This window comes from Bubalus bubalis, chromosome 11 (genome assembly GCF_019923935.1).
Source record: "Bubalus bubalis isolate 160015118507 breed Murrah chromosome 11, NDDB_SH_1, whole genome shotgun sequence".
Lineage (NCBI taxonomy): Eukaryota > Metazoa > Chordata > Mammalia > Artiodactyla > Bovidae > Bubalus > Bubalus bubalis.
In genome coordinates, this window is record NC_059167.1 from 56,955,651 (window position 1) to 56,979,505 (window position 23,855).

The 23,855-nt window shown below is 37.6% G+C and overlaps 1 protein-coding gene across 18 annotated transcripts in view; it reads right to left on the bottom strand.

The window, feature by feature from the left end:
- The window catches only part of HERC1 (HECT and RLD domain containing E3 ubiquitin protein ligase family member 1), a 237,851-nt gene that overhangs the window by 65,044 nt on the left and 148,952 nt on the right, over nt 1–23,855 (bottom strand). For 12 of the 18 annotated variants that reach the window (XM_044925089.2, XM_044925090.2, XM_044925098.2 and 9 more), the window contains 9 exons: nt 21,127–21,282; nt 19,058–19,164; nt 18,391–18,522; nt 14,990–15,166; nt 10,323–10,562; nt 8,318–8,401; nt 5,794–6,314; nt 2,939–3,708; nt 290–488 (listed from right to left, as the gene is read on the bottom strand). In XM_044925089.2, the coding sequence (XP_044781024.2) occupies nt 290–488; nt 2,939–3,708; nt 5,794–6,314; nt 8,318–8,401; nt 10,323–10,562; nt 14,990–15,166; nt 18,391–18,522; nt 19,058–19,164; nt 21,127–21,282 (2,386 nt within the window). The remainder of the gene's footprint in view (nt 1–289; nt 489–2,938; nt 3,709–5,793; nt 6,315–8,317; nt 8,402–10,322; nt 10,563–14,989; nt 15,167–18,390; nt 18,523–19,057; nt 19,165–21,126; nt 21,283–23,855) is intronic. The other 6 variants (XM_025295747.3, XM_044925093.2, XM_044925100.2 and 3 more) reach the window with 5 other exon arrangements.

The window sequence follows — 23,855 nt, forward strand, 5'->3', positions numbered from 1 at the left end:
AAAAAAAAACCACATTATAAGGAGATAGAGTACTACAGTACCTGATTCTCAGTGGCACTGTTGATTAGATCTGGGACCACCACTAACTGGCTGTGAGACTTCAAGCAAGTTACTAAACTTCTGCGGGGGCATTTCCAACCTCAGTAAAATGAATTTGACTATATGATCTCAGGTTCCCTCTAGCTCTAGAATGCCTTGCCCTAGTTGGGCACATTCTTCATAAGAAAACAATCATGTGTTTAGAATCACAGGCATCAATACAGCAGACATTAAAGGTCAACTTCCCTACCTGAGAAGACTAAGGGGCATCACCCCTGGGGATTCAGACGCAGGCACCGTTTCTGTGTCAGTGACTGGAGTCGTGGCAGTTGTGGTGTCCTCCAGTGAGCTGCTCATAAAGGAAGTTGTACTTGAGGCTGATGGGCTGGTGGTAACTGGGGTCTGTGCCTGTTGGGCTTGGTCACTTTCCTCAGCTTGTTGATCAATCTCTATAAACCAAGGTTATAGTTAGACAGTAGTAAGGATTTTTTTTTTTAAGCGATGTGGAAATGGGAAACTTTTAATTTGGAAAGTTTCTAAGTATATTTCATAAGTATCAATTTCTGTGAAGGATTTACAGAAAAAAATGTTCTTCTATATATACATCCTTATATTCACTATTGTGGGGATTTCCAGGTAGCTCAGTGGTAAAGAATCCACCTGTCAATGCAGAAGATGCAAGAGACCCAGGTTTGATCCCTGGGTCAGGAAGATCCCCTGGAGTAGGAAGTGGCAACACACTCCAGTATTCGTGCCTGGAAAACTGCATGGACAGAGGAGCCTGATGGGCAATAGTCCATGGTGCCACAAAGACACGACTGAACATACATTCATTACTGTCTCGTTATTATAGCCTCTTTGCTGACATTACTTTGCAGAAAAAGGTCTGTCTAGTCAAAACTATGGCCAGTAGTCCTGTAGGGATGTGAGAGTTGGACTATAAAGAAAGCTGAGCACCGAAGAATTGATGCTTTTGAACTGTGGTGTTGGAGAAGACTCTTGAGAGTCTCATGGACTGCAAGGAGATCCAACCAGTTCATCCTAAAGGAAATCAGTCCTGAGCAGTCATTACAAGCACTGATGCTGAAGCTGAAGCTCCAAAACTTTGGTCACCTGATGCAAAGAACTGACTCATTGGAAAAGATCCTGATGCTGGCAAAGATTGAAGGCAGAAGAAGGGGACAACAGAGGATGAGATGGTTGGATGGCATCACCAACTCAATGGACATGAGTTTGAGCAAGCTCTGGGAGTTGGTGATGGACAGGGAGGCCTGGCATGCTGCAGTCCACGGGGTCACAAAGAGTCAGACACAACTAAGCAACTGAACTGAACTGCTTATAGCCTCTACAGACAATAACGTAACAAGCTCTTGTAATTACTCATTTCCTACTTGAGAGAAGGTACTCTTTCACTTATTCTTGCAAGATTTAACCAGAGGTTCTCTAAGGATCATTAAAACTATTTCCTTAGCAGTTTGATTTTGATGTCTATCTTTAGTCTTCAAACAACAAAGAAGAAGATATGTAAATACAAGAATAAAAACCTAGACAGAAACTCCCAAGTTCTAAAAAAAGGACAATGGCTCACAAAATAAACTACTCTTAAGCGTTGTTGTTTTTTTTTTTCCCCCATATGTTAAAATGTCAAAGCATTTGCAATTTTTTCTTATCTGGTAAGGAAACTTACAAATAAACATAATCAAGATAGCAGCTGTTACAAATAGCTAGCTAATTCTCTTTGGTTTGTGAAGTGACCAGCTACTTTTCATAATCATGATCATAACAACTTCTGTTTATATGCACCATACACATCTCTCTGCCTATTTACTATCTATGCTAAAGAAGGAAGAAGGGGAATAAGGGAAAATGAAAAAGCAGAGGAAGTGGGAGGGAAGGAAGGGGAAAAAAAGGAAGCACCATGAAGGTAGGTGACTTTGTTTTGTTCACTGTTGACTCCCCAAAATTCAGAAGGGTACCTAGCACACTGTAGGTACTCAATAAATATTTACTGAATGAATTTCATTTTTATTCTCAGAACTCTTGTTATCCCCAAAGGTGAGGATAAAAGATAAACAAGGATTTTTACACACAATATACAGCCTATGAAAGTAGAAATTTTAGAAAGTCCTTTAAAATATCTCTGAAAGTTATCAGAATTATATATATATATATATTGAATCAGATCAATAAATACATGAGTACCTTTTGCGGCATGAGTTAAATTTCAGTTTTACAAAATGTAATAATTATTAAGTTTCAATACTTCCATAAGTTAAAAATAAAAAATTATAGGTATAGGCACACCTCGGAGATTTCACTGCAATAAAGTGACTTTTTGATTTCCCAGTGCAGAAAAAATTATGTTTACACAATAGTCTATTGAGTGTGCAACAACATTATGTCTAAAAATCAAAACCAATGTATATAACTTAACTAAAAAATACTTCATTGTTAAAAAATGCTAACCATCATCTAAGCCTTCAGCAAATCACAGTAGCAACATTAAAGATCACTGATCACAGATCACCATAAGAAATACAGTAATGATGAAAAAGTCTGAAATGCTGTGAAAATTACCAAAATGTGACAGAGACACAAAGCAAGCAAATGCTGTGGAAAATGGCACTGAAAGACTTGCCTAACCCGGAGTTGCCACAAATCTTCAATGTGTAAAAAATGCAGTATCTGCAGAGTGCAATAAAAAGAGGTATGCCTGTAGACAGATGGTTATTAATATAAAGAAACAGAAAGGAACTGTCTGCCTTGCAAAGGAAAAAACACTCTGAAAACTTTTTGGCCAAAAAAATTTATAAATCACTTACAGAATATATCACTTCTGACAATTATGAGTAACTTCAGCAGCACAAAGCAAAAATTTTTTGAAAATCAGATAACTTACCTTGCTTAATTTTTCCCCCAAATTGGTCTTCCAAAAGCCCATGGACCACTAATTTATAGATCATGGCTTGAGCTCGTTCCAGATCTGCTAATCCCAGTGCTCTCTTTATGGGTGACCGCATGACCGCTCGCTTCACCATGTGGCGCATCAAAAACTGAAGGGCTGCACGCATCTCCACGTCTTCATGAACAACTGGAGAGCTTGCACAGTCTGAGTTGTGGCCATTTTCAGCCAGAACTTTTGGTATCAGCAACAGTTCAGCATATTTACTACAGCCAAGAAGAGCACTGAGTGACTTCATAGCACCGAGGTAGAGATAGGACAGCTGGACTGCTCTGATTTCTGACTGGGCTATGTCATGGTTTTTGGACATGTGTTCATGATTTTTTCTTTTTCCTTCTGTTATCTGATGTTGGGATTCCACACCTGGCACTGCTGAATCTAAAGAAAATGAAGCTATTTCGTTTTCTGATTTGAAGCTTGTGGTACCCTTAACATCATCAGATGTTAAGCCCGTTCGTGTGTCCAAAGCAGATTCACTCTCAATTTTCTGTTCAACATCCCCTTTCTCCTCAGATTCATGTCGGTGTTTCTTTTCATGTCGCTTCGTGCTCTGTTTGCCCATGTCTTCATGAATGCCAGTCAGATATGTGAGGTCCAGCAACACAGAAGCTGTCAGGCCTCGAAATCGTGCCACGTCAAAAGGAAGTGGTTCACAGGGTTCCAGATTATACAATGGAGTATCACTAGGCGACCAAAAAGTTGGGAAGCTTTAATAAAGATCAGAATGACACAGGAAGAAGCAAGTGAGGGATAGACGAGAGGAAGGTATAGAAAATAATGTAGACAAAATAAGATGTATCAAAACAGAGAATAAACTACACAAACTAGAGAACTCATTACAAACAGAAACATGAATCCATTATGAGAAAAATGGGGAGATGTGATGTTAAACTCAAAAGCAATGAGATGTTCCTGTGCCTTCAAATATGAATATTCATTATTATATGACCTAAGTCAGGGACTAGCAAAATTTCTATAAAGAGCCAAATAGTAAATATTTTAGGACTTGAAGGCCACATAGTCTCTGCTGCAACTTTTCAACCCTGACATCATTGTGTGAAAGCAGTCACTGATATACCTGAATGAACGCTTGTGGCTATTTAAATTTAACAGGAGCTGGGCCAGGTGTGGTTTGCCAATCCCTAATGTAAGCTGTTCAGAAAGTTTGTACAATAAATCTAGCTTATTATATGGGTAATGGCCATTTAAAACCTATTCCAGATTAAGACTTTGTTTCATTCAGAAAAATGACCTTGTAGTCTTCAATAATTGCTTTCAATTTAGTTTAAGCAAAAAGATGACTACATATTTCCTAATATCCAGCAAGAATTTCCAAAAGTTTCAACATGCTATAACCATTAATAAAGAACTGGAATAGAAAGCTTTAGCAAGTATACAATGTTTGGTGGCATACGTTTGTTCTAATAATCTAAATTTTGGTTCCAGCTTAACCTACTCTTATTTTCTCTTTGGGTCATTTTTCTTATTAATATTTGTTTTAATTTAATCATTTTGCTTTATTGTTTGCATCTTAGTAAGGCAATGGCACCCCACTCCAGTACTCTTGCCTGGAAAATCCCATGGATGGAGGAGCCTGGTAGGCTGCAGTCCATGGGATCGCTAAGAGTCGGACACGACTGAGCGACTTCACTTTCACTTTTCACTTTCATGCATTGGAGAAGGAAATGGCAACCCACTCCAGTGTTCTTGCCTGGAGAACCCCAGGGACGGCGGAGCCTGGTGGGCTGCTGTCTATGGGGTCACACAGAGTTGGACATGACTGAAGTGACTTAGCAGCAGCAAGGCATCATAAATCCTTTCCAAAACAAAACAAAGAACTAAAGAAAAGGTAGATACTTTCACAAGTAAAATTTTCATTGTTTTCTTAGCCTGGAGTCCATTAATTCCTGAAATTGTGTGTAAACTCACGTGTTATTTTTCAGCTGAGAGGGTCCATAGCTATCATTACATTATATAACACTACCACCTCCAAAAAATACTGAAGAACCATTGTTTTTGATATTGTCCCATGTCATATTAATAAAGGAATCACTTTAAGCAGTACAATGAACAGTTACATATCATCATCAATAAATCCATGTTTTCAAATGATACAATTACGTCGTCATTAGTTAAGTAAGTCCCCTTATTGACTCAAATACTTAACATACTTCCTTTTAAACATATGAAGTTTCTATTTCACACAAATTCTACCTGATTCCAAACACATCTAACTGCTTTTAAGCACACAATTTGTGCCAAATAAACATAATTTTCATACCTATCAAAAATGTTGCACACTGAAGGTATAGAAATATATGCTTTAAAAAAAAGAATATTTAAAAACAACAGATAATACAAAACCTAATTTTAGTCACTGAAATGTTACCATCCTACATTCAAAGGCTTCCTATATAAAATGGAACTAAGAGATCTGCTGTCTGGCTTTTTTTCTGTCCCAATGTGTAATGGAAATGATTAAAAAGCAGGAAGTTAAATGAAAAACAGACAGAAGGATCCTACTTAATCTAAACTACTGAGGTTACCATTTTTTTTTCACAAAACAAAGTAAAAACTATATATTTTACAAACTACTAGTATTCCAAGGAACACAAGTTTGGAATACCCCTTTAGGAAATCAATAGTACTCATACCCAGATGTACGAAAAATGTTATTTTAAAAAGTTAATTGGCAGCTCACCTAAAATACATAATTACTCACTGTCCATAGGCAATAGCACATTTCACCAATAAATATTCATTTGCTAACAGTGTAACTCAACAAATCATACCTGATGGTAATTTCTGCTTCATCCCATTGGACTTTGGCAGACGAGCTGCCCTCTTTGACCACTCCCAGCAGCGTGGCATGGCGCCCGGTTTGCTTGTGAACACACCGACCTCCAACTCTAAGACCAGCATCAACTCCTCCTATCACTGCCAGCACAGGCCACACCTCTAGGCAAAGGGTCCTCAGCTGCGGTTCTGACAGGTCAGCAAGGCCATGCCTACTGTGTTTACCTTTCTCTTCCTCTTTGTTTTCCTTTTCTTCTCTCATTTCATTTTCCTCTCGGCTTTGAACCGAGCGGCTTTTCTTTAGCTTCTGACCTGATTCTTTAATACATATCTTAATTTTGTGTAGCCTTTCCATCATTTTTTTGTTAATGCAGTAAGTCCAACGGTCTGTTCGATGAAGGATACGAATAAGCTGAATAGTGGCCTCTGCTAGCACTGCAGCTACTGGACTACAAATAGGATCTCCTGGAAGGAGGTCTCGTGGTGTGCCACGCATCTGCATATCACAAATTTTCACCTATAAAAGAAAAGAGGGTGGCAAATGTATGATTATTAATAGTTATCCTAAACTATTAATTCTATAAATCACAAAACTATAAATCTAGCACATGTAATCCAATGTGGAACTAGTATTTGGTCTCCTGATATATGTGTATTGTACTGTTGGCCCTCAATAAGAAATGAGCAAGTACTACAGCTCTACTAAAGTCAGGAGCAGTATGGTCCTGAGAAAGAAGTTACCCTGTCATTTAAACCTTCTGCAGCCTGTGAGTAGGAGTGCTGTTGTGGTCACTCAAAAGATAGGTACAGACCAAGGTGTATGTGATTCAATTTGCTGTGCTGTGCTTATTCGCTCAGGCGTGTCCAACTCTTTGTGACCCCATGGACTGTAGCTCCTCTGTCTGTGGGGATTCTTCAGGCAAGAATACTGGAGTGGGTTGCCATGCCTTCCTCCAGAGGATCTTCCCAACCCAGGGATCGAACCCAGGTCTCCCACACTGCAGGCGGATTCTTTACCGTCTGAGCTATCAGGGAAGCCTTAGTCCCCACTCTAAAAGTCTTGACTTCACTCTAATCCTTAAGACTCCAGAATAATAATGAGTCCTGGGACCATCTTATATTGTTTCAGAGGCACAAAGATAAACTCACAAGATTATAAAATTGGTCACACATTTCAAATAAGACATAGAGGTTAAAAGACGAGAAAGACCTGGGTTCAAATCTTAACTCTGTATAATCTTCAGAAATTATTTAATCTCTCTAAACCTCAGCTTTTTCATCTGGAAAAAAAACCTGACACTAATACCTCTATCTATCTCTTACTACATTAAAGATTAGACTATGCACATAAAATGCTTATCAGCACTTTGCTGTGTGCCAGACACACAGTAAATATTAAAAAAATATTAACTATTATTAGTATTGTTTCTATCAGATTCTGAAGTCAGAACTTAATTAATACAGAATTAATACCTAGTCAACACTTCTGGGTAGAATAAACTGATTGATATAAAACCTACCTAAGGTTAAATTAATTCCTTCAAGTTTCACAGATGTTACGGAGCAATAGGCCATCATTCTAACCAGAACGTACTAAGAACCTGCTCTGGGCTGCAAGAATATCACCAGGGAAAGGGATAAAAAGGAAGTACTGGGGTGCCTGTTTATTCATGTCCAATTCAGTTTTGTTGGCCAGCTGGTTCAAGAAGCAGTTCCACTATCTCATGAGTAGCTAGCTTGAAATTATACCTCCTTGAAAATTTTTTTAAATATATTTAAAAGGCCAGAATAAATTATACTTTCATGGTTAGAATTTACCAAATCTAGCATTTTCATCACAGATGTACGATATGTGAGACAGCTTGACATCTTCCTACTAAAAAATAACTAGAAATTCTGGAGACCAGACCTAGGCTATACTACATCCTCATGTAAAAGGATGGGGTAGAAAGCAAATCAATCCTCCCAGCGAGACCACAAAGAAGTTTCTCTCTGTGTGGGTTTTAGATTAGGAGGAAAAAAAGTTTTAGTGAGAGGGTATCACTTTAATACTGTTCTGAGGACTTAGGGTTCAAATTTACACCATCTACAGGGTCTGAAAACCCTCAGAGGAATGAATGAAAAGCAGCTTCCCCATCATAACTGAAACTTCCATTTTTCACAGAATAGTATCTGACTACACTGAGGTTATTTTTAGATTCCTCTCTCATAGGCACAACTGCTAATGAACCAGATTATCCGTAAACTATTTCCTGTAATTCCTGTAATCCCACATATGTTTCAAAGTTGACTCACTATATTCAAATTATCAGAATATCAAAATAGTCCCTTAAAAAAGAGTAACGGTAATTAAAAAAAATAATCTAACCTTCTTCTGGAAGACTAAATTTACCTGAGAAGGTACTTCTAATGGTAGAAATAGCTTCTTGTACCTATAAACTCTGTATCATGTTAACAAATATTAATAAAAAATAGCAAATATTCTTCATGCTTAATTATGAAGGTCTGAGGTTTCATTACCTTTTCCCCTGGGTTGCTACTATAGAACATTACGCATGGGTACAACTCCGCTGCATCCACATCTTCAAAAGCTAATTTGGGTTCCTATAGTGTGGCACAGGTGATGGGAAAAAAAGGAAACAAAACTATGTTTTAAAATTGATAATATCCAATACATATTAAGATTCAAAGCTCTTACGAGACACAGTAAGTTACTAGATTCAAATCTCAGTTATCCTTGCTATATGTGGTTTTTCAAGGAACCTCCGTGCTGTTCTCTATAGTGGCTGTATCAATTTATATTCACACTATATTCAATTTATATTATATATGGAAATTCCACATATAATAAATGATCTTAATTTGTTCCTCTGTTACAACTGTCTTATTGGGATTTTACTATTGTCTTTTTCTTTTTATTTTTTGGTGCTGATAAATATCATAAGAACCAAAAGGACTAGAGAAAAAGCAGAGAAGAGCAAATAATCTGTAAACTGAATAGCTAGCACTAACTGAGTCAAGGATAAGTAAAAAGAAAAACTCCATGACATAAATCACAGCAAGATCTTTTTTAGTCCAATTCCTAGATTAATGAAAATAAAATAAACAAATGGGACCTAATTAAACTTAAAAGTTTTTCCACAGTAAAGGAAACCATGAACAAGACAAAAAGACAGCCCTCAGAAGGGGAGAAAATATTTGCAAATGAAGCAACTGACAAAGGATTAATCTCCAAAGTATACAAACAGGGCATACAGCTCAGTATTAAAAAAAAAAAAATCAAAAAATGGGCAGAAGCAATCTGGCATTCTGTGATGACCTGGAGGGATGGGATGGGGAGAGGGGAGGGAGGGGATGTATGTATAATTATGGCTTATTCACATTGTATGTTAGAAACCAACACAACGGTGTAAAAATTAAAAAAACAAAAAAGAGTTCAGGAAAAAAATGGGCAGAAGACCTAAATAGGCATTTTTCCAAAGAAGACATCCAGATAGCCAACAAATACATGAAAAGATGCCCAACATCACTAAACTATTAAAGAAAGACAAATGAAAACTACAACAAGGGATCACCTCGCACTGGTCAGAATGGCCATCATCAAAAATCTACAAACAACAAATCCTGGGACCTGAGGGACAGGACGGGGTGGAAGATGGGAGGCAGGTTCAAGAGAAAGGGGACATATGTATACTTACGGCTGATTCATGTTGCTATCTGGCAAAAACCAACACAACACTGTAAAGCAATTATCCTCCAATTAAAAATAAGAAAACAGAATACATGAGAAAGCTGAGACCCTGGAGAAAAAAAAAGTGCGGGAGAGGGTATAGAGAAAAGGGAACCTCATACACGGCTAGTGTGAATATAAATTGATACAGCCACTATAGAGAACAGCATGGAGGTTCCTTGAAAAACCAAACCTAGAACTACTGTATGACCCAGCAATCCCACTATCAGGCATATACTCAGTGTTATGGGGGTTCCTCTATGGGTTACTTTCCGTCAAATTTATGACTTTGTTATGCTTTCTGCTTATGATATTAAAAGTAAACATTTTAAACAAACAAAAAGACACATGAACCCCAATGTTCACTGCAGCACTATTTGCAATAGCCAGAACAAGGCAGTAACCTAAATGTCCATCAACAGAAGAATGGATAAAGAAGATGTGGTACATACATGTGAAATATTACTTGGCCATAAAAAAGCATGAAATAAGGTTATTTGCAGAGACATGGATGGACCTAGAGACTGTCATAAAGAATGAAGTCAGAAAGAGAAAAGTAGATATCATACATTAATGCATATATATGTAATCTAGAAAAGTGGTATAGATGCAAAGCAGAAATGGGAACACAGATGTAGAGAACAAATGTATGGATACCAAGGAGGAAAGGGTAGAGGTGGGAAGAATTGGGAGGTTGGAATTGACATATTTACACCCCTGATACTATGTATAAAATAGATAACTAATTTAAAAAAGAAAACAAAACAAGCAATGTCTCCGAATAAGTTTCAGTACCTCTCCATTCTTCCCAAAGGAAATGGTCCTGGCTTCCATGTCTAACACACAGGTAATGAAATCTCCTTGAGTAAAGCTGGATAACGTCAGAGTCTGTTCTCCGTTGTGATACAGGTTACCACTGTAGGCCCGATAGAGCCACATATCCGAGGTAGTACGGTGGTTAAAGTCGTGTACTGGCCAACGAGAAACTCCAACACACGTGCCTTCATTACCTCTGTTTTCCTTCACAATGTAAAACTAAAATCAAGTGGTAATGTTCACTAGTATTCAAAAAAACTTTTTTATATACCATTAACCATATAAAGCAATACTGAGGATTATGTTTATAAAGAATTAAGCATTTATGAGAACATAAGTTTATTTTTAGCTTAAGTGAAAATAACACAAAAATGAAACAATTTCATCATTTTTTAAAGAGTTTAAGGCAAATTTAATATTTACCATGTAGTACATGTAGAATAACCTCTGAATATAACCTCTGAGTATTTATTTGAAATAAACAATTTTAACTTACATCTTAATTATGAAGTTGAGAAAGTACATCAAGTCCAGAAAATTTTTAATGGACAGCTTCAATTCTTTATATACAAAATTTCTAATTACTCTTATGTATACTTCTGTTCAGAAAAGAGTTAATATAGCAGGCTTTAGACTGCCCTCTTTAAAAAGGCATGCTTATAACAGTGGCCCCTTAGCAAGTACCTGGTAACTCGACTGGTAAACAGTTTCCTACACTGTTACAAAACATTCCCTAAATGATTCAAGCAGCTTACCAGGACAAGAATGCTTGAACAAACAATGTGGTTTACAATGAACATGAACTTTCCTTTTGGGAGTCTGGACTTTTAGCACATGCCAGGCAGAGGGTACCTTCATTACCAGTCTCCAGTAAAAATCTTGGGAACCAAGTCTCTAATGGGCTTCCCTAAAACATCATACACATGTTGCTGTATTTTGTTGGTGAGACAAGTGTGTGGTCCATGTGACCCTTCGTGGCATGGAGAAAACATAAGGAAGCCTGAACATGTATTCCTCTAGATGCTTCCTGTGTCTTTTCCCCTTATTATCTGGCTTATATCCTTATATCCTTACTACCTGTTATAGAAAACCCCAGTCATTATGAATACAATGATATATGGAGTCCTATGACTCCTTCTACCAAATCTTTGAACATAGGAGTAATCTTCAGGATCTCCAACACAGTAGTGGCAACATGAGCTTCACCTAGAACAACTCTAAATCATTAAAATATAAGTACATATTTGGGAACAAGAGAGAACTGGGGAAAGAGAAAACTCTAATGCCTATGTGGTTACACATTATGAAACAGCAGGTGAGTGGCTATCTATTGTGAAAGACAAAAGTTACCCATGGAATTCAAAAGTAATAAGAGTCAACCACAGGAGGATTGGGTCACTGGATCCCCTGGCTGCTTTTGGCCCTGTTTGTTAAGTGAGGGGAAAAGAGCAGAAAAATGTTGTTTTCCTCTCTAGGTGGGAAGTGAAAGGGCCTAAACATTCCCACACATGCGCTTTGGATGGACCAAAGAATAAAAATAAGCTTGCAGTTGCTCTCTCCTCCAGGTGGCAAGAGAAAAAGTTCAAAAATCCCTGAGGTGAGTTTTGGGGAAACCAAAAATATTAGAAGTGTATGTTGCTCTTTCCTCCAAACAAGAAGAGATAAGGTATTTAAGTCAGTTCCCAGGGTGGAATAAAGATTTATAAAGAAGAAAGGAAGGAATGGGAGGGAAGGGAAGGGATGGGAGGAAAGGAAGGGATGAGGGGGAGAGAGAAGAAAAGAAACTACTCCAGCAATTTTCTTTTGCCTAGAAGCTGCCACCACTATACTAGTACCCCAGTCCAACCAATTAACCTTGTAAATCCTAAACTTACTGCTAGGGGTCTAAGTAAACTTGACAACTGAGAGGAAAGTAAATTTTACAAAACAGCTTCATTTCGTGGCTACTGCATCTGGATGTATAATAAAAGATAGTGTAAAATGTTATATGGTATAACTTCATAAACACTATGAGATCAAACTAGTAAGTGAAAGCTGCAGAGGAAAAATGTTAGTGGCACACAACTTCCCTGCTTTTTGTCCCTGGCGAGTAGATTGGAATTTAAATTCTTTGAGTAATGGAAACAAAACAAGGCTCTATAACTAACGATTTTTTGTTATGATACTTGCCTATCAGAACCACGAGAACAAAGAGAAACAAAATAAAGACTGGCAATCTCCACACAGAAATATACATTGAGAGTTTTAAAAAGCAGTTGTTAGGTGCCAATTAGTTCCTGTAAAATCAGATGTCTGACCCTTAGAGTCTGATGATTTTCTAGCCTGCAATGAGTATTTTTGAGTAAGTACATCAAATCTATACTTTAAGAAGGCAAAAAGACCTTAGTCACTTAGACTTAAAATGCAGCTGTCTGATCCTACAGCATTTAGGTTTTACTGCTACCCCCAGAAGTTGCTAGTTTTATTATAGAAGCCTCTATTCACAGCTTCCAATCGCTTGGAGCAGCCTCCAAGTTAAAACCTGATACTCTCTACTATAGGCTGTTTCAACTTAACATGAGCTGTGTTCAACTAAAAGTAGGTACCAGACCAACGAACAAAAATCAAATGTTGGGACTGTTGAAGATTTAGTTGGTGTAGCCATAAACCAAAAACATCATGGATTCTAGTTGGACTGTCCAGGATTCTTACATATGCTCCTGGGAAAGGGCTTGTTCTTTTGATAGTCATCTAACTTGAGCTGCTGATTGGCTATTTCTGACATAGAAACTGATTACATTCTTAACTTCTATTCTTCCTGAAACCTGAAAGCTGGAGGAGGGCATACTTTAGGGCACATGATCCCTCTCATCCACTCTTATAACAGATGGGCTCTTGAACTCTTCTTGTGGATGTCCTATCGCTACTGACCTTTTCTGTTCAGCTTTTTGAACTAGTCAGTTTCAACAACAGACTGATAGCTTGATTCTATGTCTGATACACAGGCCCTAGTAAGACAGATTATTAAATGAAGCTCTCCCCAGAAAAAGATGGATCTTTCCTATGCTGCTCACTGGATAAATGGTTAGGATAGAAGAGGTAGATGGTGTGAAAACAATTTTTTAATTGAGATTTTGTCCTGACAATTCCTAACCTTTGTGGTTAGGAATAAAAATGTTTTTATTAAAAAAATTTTTTGTGTGTGAAAATTCTTTTGTCCCTATTGCTTCTAACCCTTCGGGACAAAAGGGCTAGATGAAGATAAAAAATGATTTAAAAAAATGTGAAGTTAGAATTACTAAATGAGAAATACTGATTTTAGAATAAGGTAGGTGAGGAGGGAACCCAGGCCCCAGGAAGTGTGGAAGAATAGAGATGGCATAAATGATCACCATTTTTCACAACTGTTCCTCCTCCTGGGGGAGGGGAGAATGGGGGAAAGCCATGCTGTGGAGAAGGTGGTTTTGAGCACTTTAAATTTAAACTGGCTTCTGAGCCTCCCATTATACCTGACAGGCTATACAAAGCAGGGGATGACTCCAGGTCCTGGAATTTCCACAGGACACCTCCAGATGTCATCCACGCTCTTAAGGCAGATAAAACGATGTCACAGACAAACAGAACTATTTAACCAACTGGCTTTAGAGATAGTCCCTCTGAAACCAAGAACTCAACTAAATTATTTAGACTGCAATGAGAAAATAAGGTGGGAGGCCCCTGATAGGAGATCACATCAAGGTCCTGTTAACTTGTTCTGCCTGACTACTGTACATCTTATAAACTCTTCATCACCAAGGATACCACGTACAACCTCTAGAATTACATTTTTCTGTGTAAGTGCCCTATTCTGAGTCCTGGACTGGCCAGAGTTGTGCTGTGCTAAATTTATGGAAAAAGCCACATGACTTTTTAAGATAGATATTTTTGATTAATAAGATTTATTTTAACTGGCTAAGTCTAAGACCCCTGAAGTCAATACTATAGGCTGGTCTCACCCTGCTGTCTGAGGTCCTACCAGATAACATTAATTTTATTGTAAAAACACTGTGGCAAAGAGCCAAGGAGGTAGACTGTGCAATCAAAAGAAGTAACACAACAGGACTGCTATCCTTAGAAATGTCTACTTGCAATGTTGGTCCTTGGCTGGCACCTGGGGACTAGACTGATAAATACTTTGCCACATTGATACAAAGTTTCCCTAACTGATAAAGGTGGCTTCTTTTGCTTAGACTGTATGATAATATGTTTATGATAAAAAGCTACTTTCCCTCTGGGAATCTAAAATTTTAGTATATGCCAGGCCCAGAGTATGTGACTAGCATCCAGTAAAAATCTCGGCCACTCAGTCTCTTATGTGCTCTCCCAGGAAGAAACATCACACATGTTATCAAATTTTCATTGCTGGGGGTGCACTGTATGACCTCTCATGGAAGAAATGATCGTCATTTTTCAACTATACATTAAAAACATTTTTGAAAGAGTTACAAAAATAATATAGGGTTCTTATATATCCTTCATTGAGCTTCCATTTATGTTAAAAATTACAGAGTACTAGAACTTTTACATAAGATGATTTTTTAATAGTCTTTCTTTTTAAAAAATAATAATCTAGGAGGAAGAGACTAAAAGATAAAATGTTTTTAATTACTACTAAGAATTCTACGCACCTTCCACTGATAGCACCCAGAAGTTACTCCAGTTGACGCCAGTCCATATCCTTTTCCTCCACTGCCATGAGTTAAAATCTGTCCATTTTCCACTATGCAACACTGAGCTTTCTCTGGGTCAAAGGATACTTCTTGTATAGGAAGATTCTCATCTTCTTCCTCCAACTCTCCCTGCTTCTACCAGAAAAGAAACTGAGTCAGTATTTTGAAGTAACTCAGATCTCAGTTAATAGATATTCTAAGACTCCTTGGTTTGATTCACAAATATTTATTATCTACTATATACCAGTTCGGAGAAGGCAATGGCACCCCACTCCAGTACTCTCGCCTGGAAAATCCCATGGATGGAGGGGCCTGGAGGGCTGCAGTCCATGGGGTCGCTAGGAGTCGGACACGACTGAGCGACTTCACTTTATTTTTTCACTTTCATGCATTGGAGAAGGAAATGGCAACCCACTCCAGTGTTCTTGCCTGGAGAATCCTGGGGACAGGGGAGCCTGGTGGGCTGCCGTCTTTGGGGTCATCACATAGAGTTGGACACGACTGAAGCAACTCAGCAGATATATCAGTTACTGTGCAGGTGATGGGAACACAAGCATAAATGTGGCATGGTCCCTGCCCACAAAGAGCTTATAGCTCAGTCAGGCAAAAAAGAGACAAATAACACAGTACTGCAGTGAGAGAATAAAAGAAGTTACATGACAGGTATAGCAGAAACATAAAAGTGTAAGTTTCTAACCATGCTTGGGAAGGATAAGGTAAGCATTCAAAAGAGGATGACTTCTGACCTCAATCCTGAATGATAAGAAGGCATTAAGCAGCTGATCAAAGAAAAAGAAATTGAAGGCAGTATGTACAGCATGTGTCAAGGCACAGAACTGAAACAGAATTCACTGATCAGCATTCACTGATTTAACATAATTGCAAGCAGTATTGAAGATCTGGAGGATGAGACTGAAAAAGAATAAGGAACTAGGAACAAAATCATGGAAGACATTCTAAATTTGATCTTTAGACAAGAGAATTTCTACACAGAATGATTTATATAGAGGAACTCTGATCAGATCTATGTTTCATAAACATTGTTGTACCAGGAGTATACAGGATGAAAACAGAGAGAACAATCAGGAGTTTACTGCAAGAGTTCAGGTAAGAAACACTGACAACGTAAAAGTCCTTCATTTACCCAATGAGTATTTGTTAAGCATCTACTGTGTAACAGACACTATACCAGGTCCTATATATATATTCAGCAATACACTGGATAGATTAGGTCTCTGCTCACACAGAGCTTATATTTTAGAAGGTGGAGACAGAAAAGATACAAGAAAATATTAGGTGATAAATTCTACGCTGAAATTAAAATAGGTGATGTTTGTGGCATTAAAGAGTATGTGGCAACTGACTCTAGATTGTGGATTAGGAAAGGAATCTGATGAAGTGATAATTAAGTCAAGACATGAATAATAAGTTGACTTCTGAGAAACATATCTGAGGGAAGTATTTTAGGTAGAAAGAAAGCCAGAGCAAAGCCCAAAGGAAGGAACAAGCTCAGTGTGTTCAAGAAACAAGAAGGCATTTGTTCACAGTGTAGTAAGAAAGAGGAGATAAAGGATGGAAAACCATTAACTGGAGGGTTTTAAGCAGAGGATCAACATGTTCCAAGTTACCAAGTTACTTGAAGCTCACACTAGATCCTGTGGAGAGAGTGAATTATAGGGAATTAACATGGAATATTGCATAATCCAGGCCAGATAAAAGAGGAGCTTGGAGTAGGGTGATGGCAGAGGAATAAGGAGGTGCAAAAATTCAAGTTACAGAGAAGTTAGCAGGACTTGGAGATTATGTAGAGAAAATGTGGTGTGTGTGATAGAGAGGAATCAAGGATGACTGCTTGGTTTTTTGGTTGAGTCACTTACTAGGAAATATGGGAAAGCCTGGGGAACAGACTATTATCAGAACTAAGGATGCTGCTAAGTATGAGATGCCTATTAGACTATCATTCAAGTGGCAAGGCAAGTAGAAGATGGGTATATAAGTCTGGAATTCAGAAAAAAATGTCAAAAATGGGTCTAAAGATTTGATGACCAATGGCAAATGGGTCTGAATAAGGTTTGATGCTAGAGGAAATGAAATGGAAGTAACAGCTGAAGAAAATAAGGGGTCTTAGGACCAAACCTTGGGATATTCCAGCAGTTAGATTAAATAGAAGTGAAAGTCAAAGTGACAGTCACTCAGTCATGTCCCAACTCTTTGCCAACCCATGCACTGCAGCCCACCAGGCTCCTCTGTCCATGGAATTCTCCAGGAAAGAACACTGGAGTGGGTTGCCATTCCATTCTCCAGGAGATCTTCCCAACCCAGGGACTGAACACGGGTCTTCTATATTGCAGGCAGATTCTTTACCCGAATCTGCCTCAATGGGAATCTACCTCAGACCAGGCTTTCCCTGGTCTGAGCCACCAGGGAAGCCCTAAAATAGAAGGGGAAGTACAAATGAAAAAGGATGAGAAGAAAAGGCCATTGTACTGGGATATAAGGAAAACCAGAAAAAGCATGGAATCATAAAAACTAGTAGAAAGACTAAGATAGCTAGATAGATGGATTCAAGCAAAAACGATTTAGGAGGTGAAATCAATGAGGTCTAGGGACCACACGGATGGGGATATTAGCAAAGTCTACAATTCCCAGGAATTCAGGTTTGAAAAGCTAGTTATATGTTAGTGCCACCAATAAAAATGGGATAGGAGGAAAAGAAGAAAGGTTTGAAGGAAAGACACCTGGGCTATCTATCATTCAAGTTTGGAAGGCAATGAATGTAATGAAAATGGTCATGATTATGACTGAGACTTCTAGAAAAGCTAAACACAGAACTCTGAGGAACACCGGAATCTGGGATGGAGGCAAGGAGAAAGTCATACCAAAGAAGAGATGCCTCCAGAGGGAATCAAGGATTGGCAGAGGGAATCTAGAGAAAGTGATGGTTTGAAAACAATGGAAGGCTAGAGTTTACAGAGGTCAAGTAAGTCGTGAGCAAAAAGCCATACACTATTAGCAACAACACCTCTGTCATTATTTCAGTGCTTTGGTGGAAAAGAAACGATTGGGCTAAAGAAATGAGAAGTAAGGAAGTGATTTAAACATGTACAAGATTACTCTTCCCGGAGGCTTGGCAATGATGCACAAAAGAATATATAGAAAGGATTCATTGATTAAAAAAAATGCTATTCAGGAGAGTGGGAATAAGAGATGTTTACAAACTGAGGAGAAGGAAACTCCTCCAGTGGAGAGGGAGAGCATGTACAGAGAGGAGACTGAATAACTGATAGAAAAATGTCCCTCAAAGGAGAAAGGATCCAGAGAGAGGTGGCAAGATATTCACTTGTGCTGTCTAAAAATACCTTTTTGGAAGAATCAGGTACCTGTAATTTTATTTCTTGTTCTTTTTCCTTTATCTGAATAGCATGTTTGGCCTGAGCAATGGGTGTCTCCCACATACAATCTGACAGGAGGGAAAACAGGCGTTCCACAACCTATGTATTGAAGGAAAAACAATGATAAAATCTGTAAAGGATTATTTAAACTATTTTTAGAAAAGATAAATCATAAGATTAAGTCACCTGTGAGATTTAATTATACCAATGTCTGACAGCTACTTTGCATAGATGCAAGCTAAAATGTCATTTTTTAGAAAGATCATTAACCCACTACAGAGTGGGTTCAACTGCCCTGTTGCCTCGCTATATGGACCTCTGATGAGGCCATACAGCTTCATATCTTTCTCTCTCTAGATGCCCACACGTAGTAAGAAATTCTATAAATTTTCCTTTCATTCTGACCTTGAAAATATTCACTATACCACCACTTCTCACATCTCATAACTAATTTAATTTCTCTTTCTCTTTGCTTGGAGATGAAAAAATTTAAAAAACAATCTCAGAAGTGGAAGTCGTAGATGCTACTGAATAAATGACACATTTGCAACTGAAGAGACTGTAAGTTTCAACTTTGGGTGAATCATGTTGCAGATGTTAAAGAATGTCTTCTAATAATTTTAAAAATAGAAACCTGGGCCATCTGATCATCTTCTACACCAGATTCACAAGCTGGCAGCACAGCCTCAAGGACGTGAAGTGCAAGGAGCCTCGTTCTTAAGTTACCAACTAGAGGAATTCCTGGAGGGGGAAAGAACATTGTCTTATTATAAATGTGACTTAAATTCAAAGTTTAAATAAACTTGAAAAAAATCCTTGAGGGTGTTAAGTCTTTAGGATGGAACAGACTTCACTTCAGGACATTATCACAAGAATTCTGGATTCATCCCATATCCATCAATGTATATGAATATTCATGTTTGTGTTTCAGTTTTTATGTATATATAAGGGAATAGTACTATAATAAACACCTGTGCCAAGTACCATGCTATGCATTTCATATACATTAATAACTCTGTTGATCCTCACAAATCCTACATTATATCCTTATTTTACTGACGAGGAAACAGAGGCTCAGAGAAGTAACTTGAGCAAAGCCACATAGCTCAGTAGAGACAGAAGTAGAATTTTAAATGACACATCTGTTAACCTCTAAAGCTCAGGCTTATCGTACCCTTTAATTGCTTCTGACTGCATCTATGCCCTGACGGACCTACAGGGTTAATGGAAAGAAAGCAGTTTGTATTTTTCTAAAACAAACAAAGACAGAGGCAGGATACTGATGCTCTTTTTTCTATCCATTACTATTACTGGGTTAGCCAAAAAGCTCTTTTGGGTTTTTTGCACCGTCTTACAGAAAAATCCGAAAGAACCCTTTTGGCCAACCCAATGCAAATAACTAGTAGAAATAAATTAATATCTGATTCTTCTTCATGCTCTAAGAACTTACTCAATATTATCATAAGCTTTATTTTATTAAAGGAGGGAAAAAAAGCTACTGTAAGTTATACTAGTAAAGAAAAACAGGAAAATGAGTATAAACTTACTATATATAAGGCTAAGAAGCATAGTTATAGGAAGAACCTTGACTTGAACTACTGATCTGCCAATAATAGTAACTTATGAATGGCAGAGCTTTTAAGAAAATAAGACAAAGGTAAGGCCTCTTTTAAATAAAATGCTGTTTTATTTGCAGCACAGTTGATCAATTTTGGAAATTCTTTAAACACTTTTAACAACAAATCAATTTCTTGCCAGAATTTGCTATGACAAAGACTGGGATAATTCTGTTGCAAGAACATTAACATTTAGTATGACTCCATTTTACTGTATTTTTGCAGTTAATAACCACAGCTATTATGTTAATAATAAGCTGCCTGTATTCTTTTTGTTTATATATCAACCTTAAAACATATATAGAATCTGAATTTTTAAAAAATTGAATACATACAAAAAAGTAAAAAGAAACACTAATAAACTATATTAAAAATGTACACATATAAAATAACATGTATCATAGAAGACTATGTTACGTTTTAGCACACTTAAGAAAGACTAGGGATGATGAAAAAGTTCTAGAAATGGACAGCAGTGATGGTTGAGCAACTCTGTGAATGTAATCAATGTCACTGAATTGTACACTTAAGTGGTTAAAATGGTAAATTCTATTTTATGTACATTTATTTTAAAAACAAAAAGCAAACAGATTAGGAAAAGACTGACAGTAATCTATGTAAGCAGACCAGAGTTTTAGGCTAAGAAGCAAGAATAACGCTTATTTTACAGAACTCTCATAGATAGCACACAACTAGAAGTTAAATCAAGGCAACAGAAATCATATCATGATGAGAAAGAACAGACAAATTCAGATCTGCATTCTGATAATCCAACAATTTCAAAATCTGTGCTTAATTATCACATTAAACTGAATATTCTCCACTTATTATTGTAATCTGAACAACTAGAGACGTTTCCAATATTAAATCTATGATCGTCTCCAGTGCTATCTTCTATTATTGATTTGATTCCTTTCCATTTTTACTCCTGAAATTACTTTTCTTTCAATCAAATAAGTACTCACAAAACAGGAAAGAAAAGTCTTAAAATCAAGGTCAAGTATACAATGTTGTTAAAGTCTGGCATTATCTGAATAAAACACATGTGATATGCAAAATACTCCAAAATAAGACAAAGGTCACATACCTGAAGAACATTTCTGAGATGCTATATTTAAAAGCACCTCTGTCCACTTTGGGGAAGCCATTTTTGATTGAATTGCTTTTGAAGATACAACTCTGCGAAGAAAAACTAGGAAATCCCCCAAATGCAGTTCAGCTGCGTGCTGTTTCCTAAGAGCAGCTAAAGAGTGGACAGACAGGTTTACATTATAACCAAAAGCAAACAGGAAACAGTTTTTTATCAAATAACTTAACACTGAGAATGCAGTTAAGTACCACTTAATTCACAACCTAGGCTGTCAATTAGCTGCCTAGGGCTTGGGTTCAATTCCTGGTCAGGGAACTAATATCCTACAAGCCATGCTGCATGGACAAAAATAAATAAATGTTCTGAACTGAAACATATTCTTAAAAACCAAAACAAAATCATGTCTGTGTGTGCATTAGACTAGTAAAAGAGCTGATGACTGTAATCACATTTTCAAAAAGTCCATGATCCACTCACCATTTTCCCCTTCCTCTGGCCCAATCAAATTAAGAATTACATCTCTAAAAAAGACTTAACTGTTTTTATATTCTACAAGAAAAAAATTTCTAGGCCTGGGTATGGTTTGCCTGAACTCTACATATAAGAAATCTTTCCACCAACCTGCTCTAAACAACCATCCCAATTTTCCCAAGAGCATCAATACCTCTCGTCACCCCCTCCAGGACTGACGCTAAAGAATGATTCATTGGAAAAGACCCTGATGCTGGGAAAAACTGAGGGCAGGAGGAGAAGAGGGTGGCAGAGGATGAGATGGTTGGATAGCATCACCAACTCAATGGACATAAGTCTGAGCAAACTGTGGGAGACAGTAAAGAACAGGGAAGCCCGGTATGCTACAGTCCATGGAGTTGAAAATAGTTGGACACGACTTAGCAACTAAACAACAACAACCCCGTGCATTTTGAAGCCAATGAACTTTCTGCTGTTCCTCTAATACACCATGATCTCGTATCATCTAACACCTTGGAGGTATGACCCACTCAGAACCAGGGCAGAGAAGTTTGCCAGTGGGGCAGATTCCCAGAATGTCAGTCTGTAACATGCATTAAAACATGGAGAACTGTAACAATTTGAAAACAGGCCATTTCTTTCAGGGAGATCCTGGCATATCAAATTAAGAAATACATATATAAATCACTTGTGATGGAGGGGAGACCAACTCCCAGCCAAAGACCAGGTCTGACTAGTCAGTAATCTATAATATCTTCATGGATATCTTGTTAACTGGAGGGCTTTTGTTTTGCTGATGGGTGTGCAGGTTTATGATAGAACTAACCTGTCAGGGACAATTAGAGAAAAAGCTAAGAGTTCCTTTTCTACGTTTCCTTCTCACAGTACTCTAATCTTTACTTCTTCAGTCTTTGCTAATATGCAAACCTTTTTAATAGTATTAATTTTAAGAATATAAAATTATTAGCCTGCCCTGGGTACCTACATCTCACTCTAACCTGGTTCCTATGCATTTCTTCAAAATCCAGTTCAAAAGTTACCTCCTCCATGAAGCTTTCTCTCTTGGTAGAGACCCCTGGGGAAATCTCTTTTAGGAGGCCTCCATCCAACCCCACTCTCACTCCCAGTAAGTATTTTATTTCCCAGCAAGTATTTTTTTAATAAGACACTCAATTAATTAAAGTAATTAAAGCCTAGAGACCTTAACCGTAAAGCTGGTTGATACAGCTTGATGATATAGTTTGTTTCCAGTATCAGTATTATGTTTGAAATGAAGAGTACACCTTACTTTTAGTTAAGTATTATAGAGAGTATGTGGAGTTATTAATACCTGGTCTACCTATCTGAATGCCTGGCCACTGCTGACTAGAATCAATCTCACTCCCAGCCATGCCCATAAACAGAAAAGGTACAACCTGAGAGAAATGGATGTGGACTCAGTGTGTTGTTACACCTGCTAAGATTCATCACAGTTCCTTTACTGGATATGGAAGGATGCTGAGAAGTAACTCTTCTGTTTCTTCCATGCTGTCCATATGTGCAGTGCTCAACAGAGAGTGGTAAGAAACTATTACCTTAACAGCCCTGTATCCCCAGTTGGATCTCAGGAAAAAGGGAGGTGGCACTAAAAGCCTGTTTTATGTTATCATGCCTTGTGAGTCTCCCCACACTCTGTATATGCAACATGCTCTTTATAAAAGAAGTAACTTGTCACAGATTCAGCCTCTGAAACCAAAAGTTAGCCCTCAATGAGACTCGTATATACATCCTTCTAGATTCTGACCTAAGAGATTTAGCTATTTCTCCTGAGCTTATTGTATTACACTGTAATTATTTGTTTAAATGTCTGCCTTCCTCATTATCCTAGAAAGTGCTAGAGGGCAGAGATAATGTTTTGTGATTTTTGTATCCCCAGCATGTTCCTTTATCCACCCACCTAGCTATACAGTATTAATATTATTTAAATAATACCTTATGTATTTAAATATTATTCATTATACTATTTCAATATTAACATTCATCAAGCTCGTATGTGCCAGATACTTCTCTAAGTCCTTTACAAGTATTAAATTATTTAATCCTCATAATGGTCTTGAAAGACTGGGTCTATTACCTTTGTTTTATCTATCTATCTGTCTATCTGGTCCAGAAAGGATTTAACAGCTCCCAGAGCTTATTATGGTAATAAGACGTTGGTAGTTACACAAAATTTTTTCAACAAATGATCAGTTTTAGACCTTTATTCCTTAATTATA